General features: G+C 46.2%; 2 protein-coding genes and 1 pseudogene across 3 annotated transcripts; all 3 read right to left on the bottom strand.

Moving 5' to 3' along the window:
* Nucleotides 1-7758: 7758 nt before the first annotated feature.
* LOC140419190 (uncharacterized) lies at nucleotides 7759-11653 on the bottom strand. Of its 2 annotated transcripts, none has more exons than XM_072502967.1 (2): nucleotides 11593-11653; nucleotides 7759-9554 (listed from the first exon to the last, which is right to left on the bottom strand). In XM_072502967.1, exon 2 carries the CDS (start codon nucleotides 9187-9189, stop codon nucleotides 8155-8157), a length of 1035 nt encoding a protein of 344 aa, XP_072359068.1. In that variant the 5' UTR covers nucleotides 9190-9554; nucleotides 11593-11653; the 3' UTR covers nucleotides 7759-8154. The 2 variants fall into 2 exon arrangements, with proteins under 2 accessions (XP_072359068.1, XP_072359069.1); XM_072502968.1 differs by having other exon boundaries at nucleotides 10975-11647.
* Nucleotides 11654-14906: 3253 nt separating this feature from the next.
* LOC140419199 (uncharacterized) lies at nucleotides 14907-15823 on the bottom strand. The gene has a single exon (XM_072502991.1). It carries the CDS (start codon nucleotides 15774-15776, stop codon nucleotides 15159-15161), a length of 618 nt encoding a protein of 205 aa, XP_072359092.1. The 5' UTR covers nucleotides 15777-15823; the 3' UTR covers nucleotides 14907-15158.
* A 2293-nt stretch (nucleotides 15824-18116) lies between these two features.
* Nucleotides 18117-18588, bottom strand: LOC140417820 (dolichyl-diphosphooligosaccharide--protein glycosyltransferase subunit DAD1 pseudogene; annotated as a pseudogene).
* Between the last annotated feature and the right edge of the window lie 2503 nt (nucleotides 18589-21091).

The following is a 21091-nucleotide window of genomic DNA, read 5'->3' as shown; positions in this document are numbered from 1 at the left end:
CTCTCGTGCCCTCTCAGTGCTCATCTTGTCCATGAGACCCACATTCTGCTGTATTGACCCTATTCTCACTGAACGACTGATCACCCAACTTCCCTGTTTTACCTGATAATGTCAACGGGTCTCTCTCTTCTGGTACTGTCCCTCTCACCTTTAAATCCACCATCATCACCCATCTTAAAAAAGGATCTGTCCTCGGCCCCTCCTATTTCTTATCTATAAGCTGCCCCGAGGTGACATCAACCAAAAGCACCATGTTAGTTTTCACATGGATACTGACAACACGCAGCTCGACCTCACCACCATCCCTCTCCATTCCTCCACTGTTACTAAATTATCAAACTGCTTATCCCACATCCAGAACTTCCTCCCATTAACCTTGGTCACAGCCATTATCTTCAGTCACCACTATAAATTCCATTCCCTAACTCCATCCCTATGAGGTAATACTGGGATACAGTTCCTTGTGTTTGTCAAGCCAGGAATGTTTATTTCTAAGCAAGAGAGACACACACACACACAGCTATTCCTGTAATCAATGCATTTCTGAAGATTTTATTAGGTTACAAGATAGTGATTTCTTACAGATCTCCCCACCTTCAGGAGGGATCATCCTTATTGACGTCTCACAATCTGATTTCTGATTAACCCAGCTATTTCTAAACTACAAGCTTATTTTCCAAATTTCTTGTTACATTCCATAGATAATATTCTAAAGCTGCTGGAATGATCAGAATCAGCAACACAAACCCTTGAGCTGCCACCGAGAATAAATGTAAAATCTTTTCCAGTAAATTGCGATCATTATTGACTAGATTCATCCCCCCCGCCCCCGCACACCATCTCTCACAATTCTTAATTATTGGCATCGTAAACACACCTGGTTGAAACAAAGGTTCAGGAACAAACTTCAAAGATTCCCCGGTCCCTCTTCACCTGCATCCACCTTGTGGATATTTTCCAAATCCAGATTTGAGATCTCTCTTCACTTTAATTTTACTCCCTCTGATAGATGCCAGTGTGTTTAATTCTGTCCTGATTGTTTTAAAGTCAGATTCTCTGTGCAAGATATGTCACTGTCTTGATAACTTAAAATGCTCTGTCATTTTTAAAAATAAATTTAGAGTAACCAATTATTTTTTTCCAATTAAGGGACAATTTAGGGTGACCAATCCACTTTCCCTGCACATCTTTGGGTTGTGGGGGTGAGACCCACGGAGAAAAGAGGGAGACTGTGCAAACTCCACACGGAGTGTGACCTGGGGCCGGGATCGAACCCGAGGCCAACACTGGATTTGCGCATGCTCCAAACTCCATCCGTACGCCTGCGCGGTGGTGTCTAACTAAGTAGCCGCACTGCGCATGCTCTACATTGCAATTCCCGACTGATTGACGCCATCTCCGGTCCAATAGGAAGAGGCGGCGGGGCTGGAGGACCGGGTGGGAGCGGCTGGTCCTCCAACTAATCAGAGTGAATGAGGGGCAGGGCTGAGCCTGGATCTCCCTCATTGGCTGAAACTCTGCATTTTGAAAGCAGACTTGTCTCAAACTCCAGGAGAAAACTGGACCTTTCTGTTTGTGGCTTTAAACAGATGAAACCCTGTGGGTGTGGAGCAAGCATTTCAACATTTGTTACTGAAATGTGGCAGCAGGATGGAATAATTCACAGGCAATTTAAGGGCTGAGTTGGAGGGTTAACTGGGTAGAAAGCACATGTCACCATTAGAACTGGGAGAGTCCCTGGTTTCAATAAATTATCCGGCAGAAAGGTTGGGACAGGTGAGGAAGGTTAACAAGAACAAAGGAAGCTGGAAAAACTCAGGTGCTCTGCCAGCATCTACCATGAAAGAAACAGAGTTAATGTTTCGAGACATGGAACCTTCGTCGGAACAGAGGAAGTTTAATACTGTTAATACTAATTCTGTATAGCATGCAAGACTTTTCACTGTAAACTAATACATGTGACAATAATAAATCAAATCAGCATTCAGAAAAGCATGAATGATAGATGAGGAACTGATCTTAAAGACAATCTCTTGTAGTTTGTCTGGAGGAGGATGTGATGAGTCAATTTTAATGGGGTTTTACATTTGTTCATGGGATGTGCACATTACTGGCTAGACCAGCATTCATTGACCAACCCAAATTGTCATTCGGGTGATGGGGGCTGCCTTCTTGAAGTGAAAATTTGAGGTTACTATCAGGTCACCCGTGATCTTATTAAATGGCAGGGCAGGGTTGAGGGGCTGAATGACCTACATCTGCTCCAATGTTTGTATGTTCACTGCAGTCCATGAAGCGGGGGGACACCCAAAGTGCTGTTAGGAAGGGAGTTCCAGGATTTTTACCCAATGGCAGCGATAGAACAGCGATATAATTCCAAATCAGGATTGTTTGTGACTAGGAGAACTTTCAGGCGGACGTGGTCCCATGTACCTGCTGCCCTTGTTCTTTAGGTGGTAGAGTTTATGCTAAATTGCCCTTTGTGTCCAAAGATGTGCTGGTTAGGGGGTAATGGGAGTTACAGGTATGGGATGGGGGAGTGGGAGGAGGGTGCTCTTCAGAATGTTGGTGCACACACGATGGGCTGAATGGCCTCCTCCTGCACTGTAGGAATTCTATGGTTCTATGGAAGGTAGAGGCCGTGGGGTTGGAAGATGCTGTTGAAGGTTAAATGATGTACGTTTTCTATGATGTTAACAAATAATCAGATGAAAAAGTGGAACTCACATGAGGAAAAGGATTAGTGGCATCAAGATCAATGTATTGCTCGCAGAAATGATCCCTGTGCTAGCAGATGTCCCATTGCTATTGGCAAGACCAATGTAAATATTTAAAATGGAGGCCATAGGTGTGTTGGAGGCACACAAGGAATTTGTGAACTATCAGGATAATAGTGAGGGGAAAGGCATCGAGTTGGAAAGCAGCAGACACTTCATGTTGTTCCAGGAGAAGTGGGGTCTGGTTGTGCAGATGGCAGGTTTGGCACAGCACACGGTCAGTCTGTGGATTGGATTTGTTTCTCACGTGTACCGAGGTACAGGGAAAAGTATTTTTCTGCGAGCAGCTCAGACAGATCATTAAGTACATGAAAAGAAAAAGAAAATACATAATAGGGCACCACAAGGTACTCAATGTAAATACATAACACCGGCATCGGGTGAAGCATTCAGGGGTGTAGTGTTAATCAGGTCAGTCCATAAGAGGGTCGTTTAGGAGTCTGGTAACAGCGTGGTAGAAGCTGTTTTTGAATCGGTTCTTGTCTGTTCTCAGACTTTTGTAACTCCTGCCCAATGGAAGAAGTTGGAAGAGTGAGTAAGCCAAGTGGGAGGGGTCTTTGATTAAGCTGCCCGCTTTCCCCAGGCAGCGGGAGGTGTAGATATAGAGTCAATGAATGGGAGGCAGGTTTGTGTGATGGACTGGGCTGTCTTCACGACTCTGACGTTTCTTGCGGTCTTGGGCTGAGCAAGGCCCTGTACAATTGCGGCAAGATATCCGTGCCCCTGTACATCAATCCTCTCGCTAAGAAGTCCAACAGACTATTTGCTTCTTTACTACCTGCTGTATCTGCAATGCTTACTGTCAGTGACTGGTGTACGAGGATACCCAGGTCTCGTTGCACGTTCTTCTCTCTTAATTTATAGCCACACAGATAATATTCCCGTACCAGCCTCCCCGAACAGGCACCGGAATGTGGCGACTAGGGGCTTTTCACAGTAACTTCATTTGAAGCCTACTTGTGACAATAAGCAATTTTTATTTTCATTTCACCTTCCTGTTTTTCCTACCAAACCTCACATTTATCCAAATTATACGAATCAGCCATTCATTTCCCCACTCGTCCAAATCACACTGAAGGATCTCTGCATCCTCCTGACAGCTCACCCTCCCACCCAACTTTGTGTCATCTGCAAATTTGGAGATATTACATTTTGTTCCCTCACCTAAATCATTGATGTATATCGTGAATAGCTGGGGTTCTAGGACCAATGCCTGCGGAACCCCACTGGTCACTGCCTGCCACTCGGTAAAAGACCTATTTGTTCCCTGACTGCCAACCAGTTTTCTGTCCATCTCAATACGGTACCCAGTCCAATGTGTTTTAATCTTACACGCTAATCTCTCATATGGACTTTGTTGAAAGCCTTCTGAAAGTCCAAATAAGCCACATGTACTGGCTCCCCTTAATCAGCTCTACTCGTTGCATCCTCAAAGAATTCCAGCAGATTTCTCAAGCATGAATTGCCTTTTGTAAATCCATGCTGACTCTGATGCTCCCACTGACTGTGAATCACTTTGGGATGTTCAGAGGGTGTGAAAGCTGTGAAATAAATACGAGAACTTTCACCTCCACATATATCCACAGGGGAGTTCTCCTGATGCAGTGTGGCCAACATTTGTGTTTCAACTGACACCCAAAGAAACACTGGATTAATCAGTCACTGGTCTGCTTGCTGTTTGTGGAACCTTAGTTTGCACAAACTGGCTGTGGTGAAACAATAACAACCTGTGTTTATATAACACAATTAATGTAATAAAACATCCCAGGGTGTTTCAGCTAACTTGGAGAAAGTAGGCGGTCAGCAGTTTAGTCAGAGTGGGATCGAGGGAGAAGGCAGGTCTCATGGACAAGAGAATATAGAAGGAGCTAAAAGAGAGGAGAGAAACTGGACGATGATGCGAGTTCAGGGCTTGCACAAGCCGGACCTTTAGGATACAGTTTGGCCCTGTGGGAAGGGAGAGAATCAGCAGAGGCAGCTGATTGACTGTCTCAATCTTAGTGACAAAGAAGCTCTCGGAGCTCCTCACACTTGTTGGAGGTGAGCATGGAGGAGACAGGGCAGAGGGAGAGCACCTATTTCACAAGTTGAGCCATTTGGCCCATTGGGTCTGCTCCACCATTCAATCATGGCCGATCTTATCCTGGCCGTAACTCCACCGTGCTGCCCATTCTCCAAAACCCATCACCAATTTAAAAACTGTCCAACTCCGCCTTAAATTTACTCACTGTCCCAGCATGCACTGCACTCTGGGGTAGCGAATTCCATTTCACAACCCTTTGGGAGAAGTAGTTTCTCCTCAACTCTGTTTTAAATTTGCTACCTCTTATCCTAAGACTCTGACCTCTCATTCTAGAGCTACAAAAGGAACAAACTTGTATGAGAGTTACTAAACCGGCTGCGGCCAAGGTCCTGAGGGGGTTTATGGATCAGATGTGGGGAGTGGATCCATGGAGATTTGCTAGGCCAGGGGCGAGGGAGTTCTCCTTTTCTCACGTGCACAAGGCTTATTCACGGATAGACTTTTTTGTGGTGAGCAGGGCGCTGATCCCGAGAGTAGAAGGGAAGGAGTATTCGGCCATCGCGATTTCGGATCACGCCCCACACTGGGTGGGGCTGGAGTTTGGGGAAGAGAGGGGCCACGCCCGTTGTGGCGCATGGATGTGGGATTGTTGGCGGATGAGGAGGTCTGTGGGCGGATCCAGGGGTGTATACAGAGGTATATGGAGGCCACTGACAATGGGGAAGTCTCGGTGAGTGTGGTCTGGGAGGCGTTGAAGGCAGTGGTTAGAGGGGAGCTGATCTCCATCAGGGCTCACAGAGAAAAGAGGGAGAGGATGGAGAGGGAGGGATTGGTGGGGGAGATACTGAAGGTGGATAGGAGATACGTGGAATCCCCTGAGGGACTGCTGAAGGAGTTCCGGAGCCTCAAACGGAGTTTGACTTGCTGACCACGGGGAAAGCTGAGGCCCAGTGGAGGAAAATACAAGGAGCAGTGTACGAGTATGGGGAGAAGGCGAATCGGATGCTGGTGCATTAGCTGCGGAGGAAGGAGGCGGCTAGGGAAATTGGGGGAATCAGGGACAAGGTAGGAAATACGGTGTGGAGTCCAGCTAAAATAAATGAGGTCTTCAGGGACTTCTGTGAGAACTTGTATAAATCTGAGCCCCCGGAGGGGGGCCGGGGGTGTGTGTGTGTGGGTGCGGCGGTTCCGGGACCAATTGAGGTTTCAAGGGTGGAGGAGGAGCAGGTAGAGGGTTTGGGGGCCCGATTGGGATGGAGGAGCTGGTTAAGGGGTTGGGGAGTATGTAGGCGGGCAAGGCCCCAGGACCGGATGGGTTCCCGATTGAATTCTATAGGAAGTTCTCGGAACTGTTGGGCCCGTTGCTGTTGAGAACTTTTAATGAGGCGAGAGAGAAAGGAACTCTTCCCCCGATGATGTCACGAGCACTGATCTGGCTTATTTTCAAGCGGGACAAAGACCTGCTGCATTGTGGTTCGTACAGGCCGATTTCACTCCTCAATGTGGATGCCAAGCTGTTGGCGAAGGTCCTGGCCACTAGGATTGAGGATTATTTCCCGGGAGTGATACCTAAGGATCAGACGGGATTTGTGAAGGATAGGCAGTTGAATGCAAATGTGCAGAAGCTCCTGAATGTGATTATGATGCCCTCGGAGGCGGCGGGGTGGGGGGGGGCAGGCAGAAGTGGTGGCGGCTATGGATACGGAGAAGGCCTTTGATCGGGTGGAGTGGGAGTACTTGTGGGAGGTGCTGGGTAGGTTTGGATTTGGGTTCATAGGGTGGGTTAAATTGTTATACCTGGCCCCGATGGTGAGTGTGTCGACGAACCGGTTGAGGTGAGAGTACTTTAGACTATACCGTGGAATGAGGCAGGGGTGCCCCTGTCCCCCCTGCTGTTTGTCTTGGCGATTGAGCCATTGGCCATGGCGCTGAGGGAATCTAGAGCACCGCATCTCACTATATGTGGATGATTTGCTTTTGTCTATTACGGACCCGGTAGAGGGGATAGGGGAGGTTATACAGACCCTCAGGGAGTTTGGAGACTTCTCGGGGTAGAAAGCTTAATATTGGGAAGAGCGAGCTCTTTGTGATGCATGCGCGGGGCCAGGAAAAGAGGTTGGAGGAGCTGCCACTCAAGATGGTGGAGAGGAGTTTTCGGTATTTGGGTATTCAGGTGGCCAAGAGTTGGGAGGTCTTGCATAAGCTCAATCTGGCGCAGTTGGTGGACTAGATGAAGGAGGACTTTAAGAGGTGGGACATGCTACCGCTCTCCCTACGGGTAGGGTGCAGTCTGTCAAGATGACGGTCCTCCCTAGGTTCTTGTTCGTGTTTCAGTGCCTGCCCATCCTCATCCCCAAGGCCTTTTTCAAGCGAGTGAGCAAGAGTATTATGGGATTTGTGTGTGGGCCCCGAGTGTTAAGAGACTGTTCTTGGAGCCGAGTTGTGGGATAGCGATATTTGGGGTATCGGAAGATCCGGGAGTGCAGGAGTCGAAAGAGGCCGGAGTTCTGGCCTTTGCCTCCTTGGTAGTCCGGACAAGGCTCTTGTTAATGTGGAGGGACGAGAAGCCCCCAAGTGTGGAGGCTTGGGTCAATGACATGGCGGGGTTTCTTAGGTTGGAGAAGATAAAGTTTGCCTTGCGAGGGTCTTTGCAGTGGTTCTCCAGGCGGTGGCAACCGTTCCTCGACTTTCTCGCGGAGCGTTAGATGGAGGTCAGCAGCAGCAGCAAACCGGGAGGGGGGCTGGTGGGGGGCTGATTTATTTTCCTTTTTGAAAGGGGCGCTTGCCCTATTTTGTTTTGAGTTGGGTGTTAATCGTTTAGAGGTTAAGTTGTTCTGTTTGGTTGGCATGTTGCCCTTTTTTATTTGTATTATTTTCCCTTTTGGAGAGTTTTGTAAACTTATTGAAAAACTTTGAATAAATACATTTTTGAAAAAAATGAGAGTTACTAAAATATTCAGCACACTGTGTGTTGAAAATAAAGCTGATTTATTATTCATAGAGAAATATTTTAAAATATAAATTTAGTGTACCCAATTCATTTTTTCCAATTTAGGGGCAATTTAGCGAGGCCAATCCACCTATACTGCACATCTTTGGGTTGTGGGGGCGAAACCCACGCAAACATGGGGAGAAGGTGCAAACTCCACACGGACAGTGACCCAGAGCCAGGATCTAACCTGGGACCTCAGCGCCGTGAGGCAGCAGTGCTAACCGCTGCACCACAGTGTTGCCCCTTTATACAGAAAATTAATCATTCTATCCGGGTTGGCCTTTATTAACATCAGCAGAAACAGATTCAATGAACATGGTTCAATCCTGGATGCGATTAACAACAAAATCCAGTCACTGTGGCTACTTGTGAATTTGCTGGTGACTCAGCAGGGTGGATGGCTGGGTGAATCCCTTCCCACACTGGGAACAGGTGAAATGCCTCTCCCCAGTGTGGACTCTCCTATGTTTCTGCAGGGTGGATGAATCAATAAATCCCTTCCCACACACAGTGCAGGTGAATGGCCTCTCCCCAGTGTGAATCCGCTGGTGAACAGTAAGTTGAGAAGCTCGTCTGAACCCAGTCCCACAGTCAGAGCACCTGAACGGCCTCTCGTCGGTGTGAGAACGCTGATGGAGCATCAGGTTCCCAGCACTTTTATAGCATTTGCCGCAGTCTGGACATTTAAAAGGTCTCTCGCCAGTGTGAACTCGTTGGTGTGTCAGCAGCATGAATGAGTGTTTGAATTTCTTCCCACACTTGGAGCAGGTGAACGGCTTCTCCCCAGTGTGAACGCGCTGGTGTGCAGTGAGTTCAGAAGATCGCCTGAACCCAGTCCCACAGTCAGAGCACCTGAACGGTCTCTCGTCAGTGTGAACACGTTGATGGGATATCAGTTCCCAGGAACTTTTAAAGCACTTCCCACAGTCTGAACATTTAAAAGGTCTCTCCCCAGTATGAACACGTTGATGGCGTATTAGCTCCAGGGAACCTTTATAACACTTCTCACAGTCTGGGCATTTGAACGGTTTTGTGTCTGTGTGAACCTGCTGGTGTCTCTGCAGGTGCTGAGACCGAGTAAATCCTTTCCCACATTCAGAGCAGGCGAATGGCCTCTCCCCTGTGTGAACTCGCCGGTGTCGCAGCAGTCCTGATGATTCAGTGAATTCCTTCCCACACTCTGAGCAGGAGAAAGGCCTCTCCCCAGTGTGAACTCGCTGGTGTGTCTGCAGACTGGATAACCGAGTGAATCTCTTCCCACACTTTGAGCAATTGAACGGTCTCTCTCCAGTGTGAACTCGCTGATGTACAGTGAGGTCAGACGATCGCCTGAACCCAGTCCCGCGGTGAGAGCACCTGAACGGTCTCTCATCAGTGTGAACACGTTGATGGGACATCAGTTCCCAGGAACCTTTGAAGCAGGTTTATGGTTTCTCCACTGTGTGAACTTGCTGGTGTGCAGTGAGATCTGGTGATGAATTTAACCTCTTTCCACAGGATTTGCAGTTGGGGCATCTGAAAAGTCTCTCTCCAGTATGAACTCGCAGGGTGAATGACCGAGTGAATTCCTTCCCACAGGACGAGAAGTGGTCTCTCCCTTCTGTTACTGCACCGATGAGTTTCCAGCAGAGACAGGGACCCGAATTCCTCCACACAGTCCACACATTTCTCAAAACATCTGATGATATTCAGATCCTGATGTGATGTTTGGTTTGAGTTTTCCACCCACAAATCCTCTTCTTCTAATCCTCTGTGAAATTGACTTAAAACAGAAAATAGGGAGTGAGAGAGAGCCCACAAAAATTCAAAGGCAGGTTGTGAAATTGAGTTGAATCAATCTGGTCATTTGTGGGGCCAGCACTACCTAAACATGACCATGAAAATGGCTGGATTATTGTAAAAACCGAACTGTTTCATTAATGTCCTTCAGGGAAGGGAACCTGCCTCCCAGTCTGGACCTACACAAAACTCGGACCCCTATTGGATCATAAGAAATAGGAACAGCAGTAAAATATTCGGCCCATCGGGTCTGCTCTGTTAATTACTACGATCGTAGATGGCTTTGGTCTATTAACTCCACTTTTCTGCATCTCCTCAACTCCCCTCACCCCCTGAGAGATCAAAACTCTCCATCTCAGCCTGAAGTATAGTCAATGATGGAGCATCCACAACCCTCTGGGATAGACAATTCTACGTGACGAGAGAGAAAAAATGTGAGAGAAGTGGGAGAGAAAAAGATTGAGAGGTGGGAGAGAGACAAGTGGTTGGGAACGACAGGGTATAATGGAGAGATATTTTATAGATGTTAAACTGAACCACCATTTGACAATCTCCCAAACCCTCAACATCCACCACATAGAAGGGTCAGTCTAGCAAGCGAATATGAACAACATCATCTCCAAGATCCCGATCAGGTCAAACACCATCCGATCTGTCTGATGTCCAATACTGCATGAGCACACATTTCCTCCAGTTTAATATTGCGAAGACCAAAGCTGTTGTCTTTAGTTCCCAGTATAAACCACACTCCCGAGCCAATGACCCCATTCTTCTCCCTGGGAACTTTCTAAGGACAAACTAAACTATTCACAACAATTCCCAAACTGAGATTCCGACCAGATATTCACATCATCACCAAGACCACCTATTTCTGCTTCAGTTAAATTGCTCAATTCCACTCTGCTGCTGAAACCATCACACATTCTTTTATTACCTCTAGATTTAACAATCCTAAAGCACTCCCAGTCGGCCTCCCACATTCAACCTCCCTGTATTCTGGAGGTCATCAAAATCTTTGCTGCCTATGTGCTTAGTCACACCAAGTCGTGTTCCGCCCCTGTGCTCGCTGACCTACAAAGGCTCCAGTTTAAGAAATCACTCCATCCTTGGTGTCCATTCCCCAGTTTCCAAGCCTATAAACGCTGGAATTTCCTCCCTAATCCTCTCCCCTCTATCTTCCTTTCCTACTTTAAAATATTCCGTAAATTCTATATCCTTGGCCAAACCTTTGACAATCAGTCCTCATGTGTCCCTACATACTTCTGTGCCAAATGTTGCTTTATAAAATTCCCATGAAACACCTTGGAATGTTCCATGACATGAATGATACGATATAAACACACATTGTATGAGACAAATATTGCTGTTCCTTCAACATTGTTGCATGAATAACCTGTAACTACCTATCGAACAACACTGTGAGAGCAACGTCTGCAGCAGTTCAAGAAGATCAGTCATCAACTTCTCCACAGGTAACGGGATGAGGAATATTTGCAGCTGGTCCTGTGAGTGAAAGCACAGGGGAGTGGGACTAACTGCTTTGTTCTGGCAGAGAACTGGCACTAACAGGAAGGCTAAGCAGTCTTCTTCTGTAATAGTAAGAAGTCTTACAACACCAGGTTAAAGTCGAGCAGGTTTGTTTCGATATCACTAGCTTTTGGAGCGCTGCACCTTCCTCAGGTGAATCTTCTGTAATGTAATCATTCAATGATTCTACGACTTAACGAACAAGAGACAAACATTGGAAGCCAGGTACTAACTTCTGGAATTCATAGCAAATGCCCCAAATAAAGATGGCGTAGCACATGCGCTATGCTGCCCATTGCCCCCTACAAAGATGGCGGCCGCATTGCTCGCTGTTATCTAAAGATGGCGGCTGCAACATCGGTCCCAACAAAGGGCCTCGATGTTTTTATTTGCGGATGAGGCCTTCGTCCGGTGTTTATGAAACCTTCTATTCCTGCACCAAGTGTTCATGAAGCCTCCCTCCTCACACGCCGGCTGCATTTAACCTCACTCACCCGCTATCTTAATTAGTTAATCTCTGCCTGCAGCTCCTGCACATCCCATCCGAACACTTCCAACACCCGCACTGCGCATACTCCAGTAAGAGAGACACTGCGCATACTCCAGTAAGAGAGACACTGCGCCTGCGCAATGGTCTTCTGGACTGAAGCTGGGGCATAGTCACCCTCTCGGTGAATGCTGGGTAACCGCATCGCCATGGGCAAGCCCCATTGTCCAATATAAAATCATCCATCGCCGATTACGATTTCAGAGATAGATATAAAACAATTAAGTCAGCTGATACAGCATCCGAGCGAATGGGATCTGCTCCATAGTTCTAGCCTAGATTTGATTAAAAGCAGAGTTGGTCAGATGCCAACTCATTTGAACCTCAGCAGACAATGTGAACAGGTGTCTCTTTTCTCACAAAGAGAATATTAAAACATCACCTTCGCACTAAGAAGCAGCGACTGTATATTAATTGCTTTGGACTTTCAAAGCTCAAGTGTTAACAGGTAGAAAAATTGAATAAATCTATTTGCATATATGAAGTTCCATGGTTAAAGAAAAGCAAAATACTGCGGATACAATAAATATGAAATAAAAATAGAAAATGATGCCAATACTCAGAATTTGTACAACTTCCAGGTCAAACCTTAAATTGAAGTGATGTGTCACAGCTTTAGCATGAAGAAACTGGTGGGCATCAATATGATTCACAGCAATGGCATCTGCAGTAAATGCAGCACCAGGAATATCAGCTCAGAGTTGTTGAGCTGTCGCCTGAACTATAGAAATTAGACTGGGGAAGGAGAAAGTTTCCTGGATAATTTGATCCAGAAAGTCGTAAATTACATAATTTATGATTTAATCTATGGTCAGGGTTAGGAGGATCATAGAATCCTACAGGAGGCCATTCGGCCCATCGAGTCTACACCACCCCTCTGAAAGAGAATCACACCTCGGCCCAAATCCCACACTATCCCCGTAATCCCACCTAGGGCCAATTCAGCATAGCCAATCCACCTAACATGCACATCTGGGACTGGTTTAGTACAGTGGGCAACCCGCTGGCTTGTAATGCAGAACAAGGCAGCAGCATGGGTAAAACAGAAATCAAACATTCCCATTTGGTTCCAGGCATTCGCAGATTTTATTAGTTTCTTCTCCATTTTGACCCATTATAAAGTGCCTGATGTTTTCTCATTTCAAAATGATCCCAAATCCAAATAACAGTGTTTGCTCCTTAGTTTTATAGAACAGTACAGCACAGAACAGGCCCTTCGGCCCTCGATGTTGTGCTCAGCAATGAAAACCAAAAATCCCTGCAATTGGTTTGTCCAGTCCTTGAAGATGCACTGAAAACCTTCAAGGACCAAGGTTCATTAAATTGCCGTCTAAACAGTTTTTGGTGACGTCTCGCAACACCACACACACGACCACTCAGAGTTCCCCAGCTTTACTACTACTGAAGAGGAAGCTGAGAACGACATCTGATCAACATGTCCCCCGAGACGTCTGAGATAGTGGAACACAATCAGCAGTCACAAACCTGAAGAGAAGGTAATCCCAAAAGGCACTCGATTGTACAAGGAGAGCAAGTATTTGTGCACAGCTGTACTACCAGCGAGAAGTGGGTTCCTGCAACTGTATTGGCAATACCATAATAATCATGGGGGACTTCAACATGCAGGTGGACTGGGAAAATCAGGTTGTTAGCAGATCCCAAGAAAGGGAATTTTTGGAGCAACTTGTGGTAGAGCCCACTGGGGAACAAGCAATTCTGGATTTGGTGATGTGTAATGAGGCAGACCTGATTAGGGAACTTAAGGTGAAGGAACCCTTAGGGGGCAGTGACCACAATATGATAGAATTTACCCTGCAGTTTGAGAGGGAGAAGCTGGAATCAGGTGTAACGGTACTACAATTGAATAAAGGTAACTACAAAGACATGAGAGAGGAGCTGGCCAGAGTTGATTGGAAGGGTAGCCTAGCATGGAAGACAGTGGAACAGCAATGGCAAGAGTTTGGGGGGATTATTCGGGAGGCACAACTGAAATTTTGTTCATGTTTAGTTTATTTCTCGACAGCTCGTGTGGTCGAAACCCAGGGCCACCCTGACTGTTTTATAGCTCGCTTTTTAAAATGAACATTTGATTATCCTCCAAAGCTTCAAATACATTTGCTTGAAATTTCCCAAAACATGACCATGGGCCTGTGGATTACTGGTCTAGTTGGAGGACAATATCACTACGCTATCACCTCCCCATATAAAACCTTTCGTCCATGGTGTCACCAGAGTGTTGTTGGGTTGAAATTAGAATCAATCACTTCAAAATCACTTTCCTGTCTAAAATTATTATTTCTCTCTCAAAGGCCTGGTGCAACATTTACTCAGACAAACCAACGACAATTGGTTTATGTATCCAACTGAATCAGGGTTATAAATGTTTTGTTTTAAAACCCGTGCTGGAGTCTTGTTCTGAGCAGAGATCACAGGCTTGTCCTATAATTGTCAGCCAGCAAGCTGCTGTGAAAGCTTTATTCAGGATAGATTGAGCGTGAGCTTTTGCCATAACATATAATGACTTTCTTGAGATTTAAAAGATTAATACATGGTTATTTCTTGAGGTCGATTCCATTCCCGTGCTGAGGAGATTTATGTACCAGACAGGAGGGATAGCATTTGGAGACTCTCGATTCTCCACCAATTCCCATTCACTGTTGGATAATGGAGGTGTCACTGTGTGTAATGTACAACTTAGTAAGAATTGTCAGCAAGGGTTAATCAGCACTTTCTAATTGAAGATGCTAATCAGTGGCACATTTCAGACACTGAAATGTAGAGTTCTTACCAAAAGTCAATTCAGGAATTACCTGATCAGCGTTTCTGAATTCTGGGGAAAGATCAGACAGCAGTTGTGAAAGGGGCACCACAGCCCCGAGTACGCAATTGGTTGTAGATCCCCAATATTAAACTCTGGTCCAGTTATTAACTTTTATTTCTTTATTCTTTAAGGGGATGTGGGCATCACTGGCAAGGCCAGCATTTGTTGCCCATTCCTAATTCCCCTTGAACTGAGTGACCTCGAGGCCCATTTCAGAGGGAAGTTAAGTGGCAACCACATTGCTGTTGATCTGGAGTTGCATGTTGGCCAGATCAGATAAGGATGGCAGCTTTCCTGAAAGGACACTAGCGAACCAAATTTGTTTAAAAAAAAAAAAAAATCGATGCTGAGTTCATTGTCATCATTAACTGAGACTAGCTTTCCAGATTTTGTAACTGAATTTATATTATCTCAGCTGCTGCTGAATGTAGAGATGCAGTCTTAGAATCAGAATGGTGACGCCACAGAAGGGGGCCATTTGGCCCATCGAGTCCATGCAAGAGCATGTGTCGGAATTTGAACCTATGTCCTCAGAGAATTAACCTGGGCCTCTGGATTACTAATCTAGTGACATTACAACAACACCACCATCTCCCCTGAATAACCTTGAACATCAGCAGAAACAAACTCGAACTGTCGGAATGAACATTGTTCAGTGTGATTAACAGCAGCATTAACAACAGAATCCAACTTCACTTGTGAACTCGCTCATGTGTTAGCAGGTTGGCTAACTGAGTGAATCCCTTCCCACACTCGGGGCAACCAAATGCCCTCTTCCCAGTGTGAACCCTCTGGTGTGTCAGCAGGGCAGATGACTGAGCAAATCTCTTCCCACACACAGAACAGGTGAATGGCCTTCCGCCAGTGTGGATTCGCTGGTGTATCAGCAGCTGAGATGACTGAGTGAATCCATTCCCACACAGGGAGCAGATGAATGGTTTCTCCCTGGTGTGACCTCGCTGGTGTACAGTGTGGGTGAATGACTGCCTGAAATTCGTTCCACAGAACGAGCAGCTGAATGGCTTCTCTTGTGTGTGAATTCGCTGGTGTGACTGGAGGATGAATAATGCAGTAAATCTCTTCCCACACACTGAGCAGGTGAATGGCCTCTCTCCAGTGTGACTGCGGCGATGAGTTTCCAGCTCCGATGGGTAATTGAATTCCTTCTCACAGTCCCCACATTTCCACGGTTTCCCCATGGTGTGGCTGCGCTTGTGCCTCGACAGGCCGGATGAATGGCTGAAGCCTCGGCCACACAATGAACATGTGTAGGGTTTCTCACTCTGGTGAACGGTGCATTTTCGCTCCATGTTCAAATTCCGATGATAGGTGTCAATAAATGGAGCAGCTGTCAGATCTTGAAATGTTGTTTCTGATGTCTCACTGCAAATCCTCTCCTCTTATCCTATTATTACACTCACTCTGCAAAAAGACTATTCACCAGCTAATTGGGGATTCACGGGGTCATCCATTTACTGACACAATAACACAGAAACATTGGAGAGGGACCATTCAGATATTCCACATGTCCAAAGAGATTCACTCGCCATTTCCAATTGTTAACATTCCAATTTTCAACAACGAAAAGAATTGATTCATGATTGGCTGTGCAAATATTTTGCACAGGGAAAAGCTTCATTCGTTAACCCCCATTTACTGACCATTAATGAGTTTACATCTGTTCATCGTCGTTCGTTCTGATATTGTTGCTGTTACAATAACCAGGATGGAATTATGGTGTAGATCCCTTGAGATTCTGTACTAATTCATTCATTTTATATCCTGGCCCACTGGCTCAAATCTCAGGAAGATCATTAACTTGTTTTTTAATCTCTCCATTCAGCATAAAAAATCACTATAAACTAATGGAGACATTCAATGACGGGACTATTACACAGCATTCCCCGCTGTGGCGAATATCCCCGATCCACAGCACAGGAGACCAGAGCACAGGAGGAGAGAATATTCTGAATTATACTGGAATTTGAGGAACATATAGGCCAGGATTGAACGGCGGAGCAGACTCGATGGGCCGAATGGCCCAATTCTGCTCCTATTTCTTATGTTCTTTTGATCTCTATTCTTCACTGATCCTCAATCCTCTTCTTTCCTGTAAATAATGGGAGGAACGTGCACTTCGTTTTATCTACAGTTTTGGTTATTGACACTCATGCCCACGTCTCCATCTCAATACAGTAAAATATCAGTGTAAACGAATGGAGACTGCCAATGGCGATATATATACCCAACATGCCCCGCGATGGAGAATATCCCCCATCCATACAGAAGAGACCAATGCGCAGGCGCAGTGCCAGTGATGGCGATGACCAGAATCTTGATTGTTTCGGCCTGCGCCAGGTCAGAGGGGGCGAAGGTGCGGGAGGGAGCGACGGAGCCGGTGGGTAGATGAGGACTACATTGTAAATACTTTGTGAATTACCCAATACCCGAATAGGAAGCTCCTGGTGCTGCCTTTGTAGTGGCCTGTTCAACCTCTCAATGACCGGCCCGGGTTAACAAGGACAATGTGCAACAGAGCGCATGCGCGGTGATCTCTGTCCTGTCAGCAGGAGGAGAGAATATTGTGAATGTCTCTCCTGGATTGACAGAAATGGATTCTGGAAACTTCTTTTACAGGGGTTTAGAAAGGGAGGATTTACACACAGAAATCTCAAACCAAGAGACATGTTTGTCTCATTTGAATTTCTATCCTGGGCCAACAGTCACGGTTTGCTTAAGCATAGAGATTGAAACGATTGGAGAAGATTGGCTAGTTGGGGTTTTTCATTTAGAAAAAGGAAAATTTGCAATCCCCTGATGGAGGTCTTCAAAATTTATGAATGGATTGCAGGAATAGATGTGGAGAGACTGTTTCAATTTGTGGGAGGTTCCTAAACTAGAGACATGAATACAAGATAGGTACTGACAAATCCACAGGGAAATAAGCAGAAATGTGTTTCCTCAGAGTGGTTAGAATGTGGAACTCACTACCACAGGAGGTGGTTGTGTCAAAAAGCTGAAGATTCTTTCAAATGGAAACTACATGAGAAAATTAGAGTGATGAAGATAAACGGATAAACTGATGAGATTGGATGAGGCAGGTGAAATTGGATGAAGATAGGAGAAGCTTAATCACCTGGAGAAGCTCATTGAGCCAAATAACCTATTTATGTTTCATTTTCCAGGGTATTTGAAAGGGAGGATTTGCAGACAGGAAATCTTATCATAGAATCATAGAATTTACAGTGCAGAAGGAGGCCATTCAGCCCATCGAGTCTGCACCGGCCCTTGCAAAGAGCACCCCACTTAAGCCCACATATCGAACCTATTCCCGTTACCCAGTAACACCACCTAACTTTTTTTGGACACCAAGAGCTATTTAGCATAGCCAATCCACCTAACCTGCACATCTTTGTACTGTGGGAGGAAACCGGAGCACCCAGAGGAAATCCACGCAGACATGGGGAGAACGTGCAGACTCCACACAGGCAGTGACCCAAGCCGGGAATCGAACCTGGGACCCTGGAGCTGTGAAGCAACTGTGCTAACCACTGTGCTACCGTGCTGCCTGACCCCCAGATTATCATCAGCCTTTGAATGTGGAAGGAGAATGTTATTTCTTTTTTTTTTTTTTTTTTTTTTAAAAGATGTTTTATTTTTTATACATATATACGGAATGAAACAAAGTGTAAACAAAGTTCAAACAGATCCATCGATGGGGCAATACGAGTTCCAGTTCCCCTCATTATTTCTGCTGCACGACAATGTGTACACTCAACCTATGAAGTTGATCACCACCAGATGAAGAATGGTGCTGGCAAAGAGAAAGTCTGCAAATGCTCGTTCAGGTGAGATGCCAATGAAGTCTCCTTTGTTCTGAGGGTTGATCTGTATTCGCAAGCAAACTGCCAGCACGAAGGCCCCCACACAGGTGATGAATCCGGACAGGAAGGAGTTGAAGGGGAAGGTACCGACCAGCGCGCAGTAGAGAAACTGAGCTATTCCGCTCAGCGCCATGTACAGCAGGTACGAGTCTAGCAGCTTCAGCCGGAGCGGAGTCCCCACCGCATATTCCTGAGAAAAGCGACCGAGCACCGACAACACCGAACCCCGCCGAGAATGTTATTTCTGTCTGTGGGAAAGGATTTGAAAGAACGGAGTGACTGCAAAAGCACTGAGATACACACACACACTGAGCGAGAGTGTCCCAGTGAGCTGACTGTGGAAAGAGCTTTAACCAGTTATACAGCCTGAAACAAACATCACACCATTTACAGTGGGGGTAAACTATACATGTGGTCTGTGTGTAAACAAGACTCAAAGTGATCATCCAACCTGGAGAGACAACTGCAGCATGGATAAACCGTGGAAATGTAGGGACTGTGGGAAGGGATTCACTTATCCATCCACACTGCAAATTCATCAATGCAATCACACTGGAGAAAGACTCTTCACTTGCTCTGTGTGTGGGAAGGGATTCATTAATTCATCTGACTTTCTGACACACCAGTGGGATTACACAGGGGAGAGACCATTTATCTGATCCGAGTGTTGGAAGGGATATGCTCGCTCATCCCACCTGCTGATACACAAGCGATTTCACATTGGGGAAAGACCGTACACTTGCTCTGTGAGAAAGGTTTCACAAATTCATCTGATCTTTGAACACACAAGCAAGCTCATGCTGGGGAGAGGCCATTCACCTGTTCCATCTGTGGTAAGAAATTCACTCGGTCATCACTCCTCACTGCGTGTTCATACTAGCAATAGACCATTTAAATGTTCTGACTGTGAGAAGAGCTTTAAAAGCAGATGTGAAATGCTGACACACCAATGTGCACACACTGGGGAGAGACCGTTCACCTGCTCTGAATGTGGGAAGGGATTCGCCTGTTCACCCAACTTTCTGAGACACCAGCGAGTTCACACTGGTGAGAGGTTGTGTACCTGCTGTAAGTGTGGGGAGGGATTTGCTCAGTTAAACAACCTGGTTAGACACCAGCGAGTTCACGAGTGACTGCAGGAGTTGGATTCTGCTGTTATTGCTGCTGTTAACCACGTCCCGGACTAAACCATGTTCATTTTGACTTTTGGTGTTTCTGCTGATGTTAATAATTATAAGTGCTTAGTACTCTTGTTATTTCTCAAATAAATTGGCTTTGTGTTAAACCCATTGTTGTAGATTTTTGTCTTTGCTACCTTAGTGTTTAACCATGATGTGGAGATGCCGGCGTTGGACTGGGGTGAGCACAGTATGAAGTCTTACAACACCAGGTTAAAGTCCAACAGGTTTGTTTCGATGTCACTAGCTTTCGGAGCGCTGCTCCTTCCTCAGGTGAATGAAGAGGTATGTTCCAGAAACACATATATAGACAAATTCAAAGATGCCAAACAATGCTTGGAATGCGAGCATTAGCAGGTGATTAAATCTTTACAGATCCAGAGATGGGGTAACCCCAGGTTAAAGAGGTGTGAATTGCATCAAGCCAGGACAGTTGGTAGGATTTCGCAGGCCAGATGGTGGGGGATGAATGTAATGTGACATGAATCCCAGGTCCCAGTTGAGGCCGCACTCGTGTGTGCGGAACTTGGCTATATGTTTTTGCCCGGCGATTCTGCGTTGTTGCGCGTCCTGAAGGCCGTCTTGGAGAACGCTTACCCGGAGATCAGAGGCTGAATGCCCTTGACTGCTGAAGTGTTCGCCGACTGGAAGGGAACATTCCTGCCTGGTGATTGTTGCGCGATGTCCGTTCATTCGTTGTCGCAGCGTCTGCATGGTCTCGCCAATGTACCACGCTTCGGGACATCCTTTCCTGCAGCGTATGAGGTAGACATACGTACGTACGTACGTGGTACGTACTTGTGCGACTCGGCCAACGTTGTCTACCTCATACGCTGCAGGAAAGGATGTCCCGAAGCGTGGTACATTGGCGAGACCATGCAGACGCTGCGACAACGAATGAACGGACATCGCGCAACAATCACCAGGCAGGAATGTTCCCTTCCAGTCGGCGAACACTTCAGCAGTCAAGGGCATTCAGCCTCTGATCTCCGGGTAAGCGTTCTCCAAGGCGGCCTTCAGGACGCGCAACAACGCAGAATCGCCGAGCAAAAACTTATAGCCAAGTTCCGCACACATGAGTGCGGCCTCAACCGGGACCTGGGATTCATGTCACATTACATTCATCCCCCACCATCTGGCCTGCGAAATCCTACCAACTGTCCTGGCTTGATGCAATTCACACCTCTTTAACCTGGGGTTACCCCATCTCTGGATCTGTAAAGATTTAATCACCTGCTAATGCTCGCATTCCAAGCATTGTTTGGCATCTTTGAATTTGTCTATATATGTGTTTCTGGAACATATCTCTTCATTCACCTGAGGAAGGAGCAGCGCCCTGAAAGCTAGTGACATCGAAACAAACCTGTTGGACTTTAACTTAGTGTTTAACATCACCCGGCAGGAACTCAGAAAGGACAATCTGGGGGAGGATCGTACAGCAGGAAGAGAATTTAAGTCTGGGCACAATCCAGGAGATGATGGTCATCTACAACTTGTTTCTAATGGAAAAACCTAACACAGTATTTATATGGGTAGCACAGTGGTTAGCACTGTAGCTTCACA

This window comes from Scyliorhinus torazame, chromosome 5 (assembly GCF_047496885.1).
Source record: "Scyliorhinus torazame isolate Kashiwa2021f chromosome 5, sScyTor2.1, whole genome shotgun sequence".
Lineage (NCBI taxonomy): Eukaryota > Metazoa > Chordata > Chondrichthyes > Carcharhiniformes > Scyliorhinidae > Scyliorhinus > Scyliorhinus torazame.
This window is presented reverse-complemented; position numbering and strand designations above follow the sequence as displayed.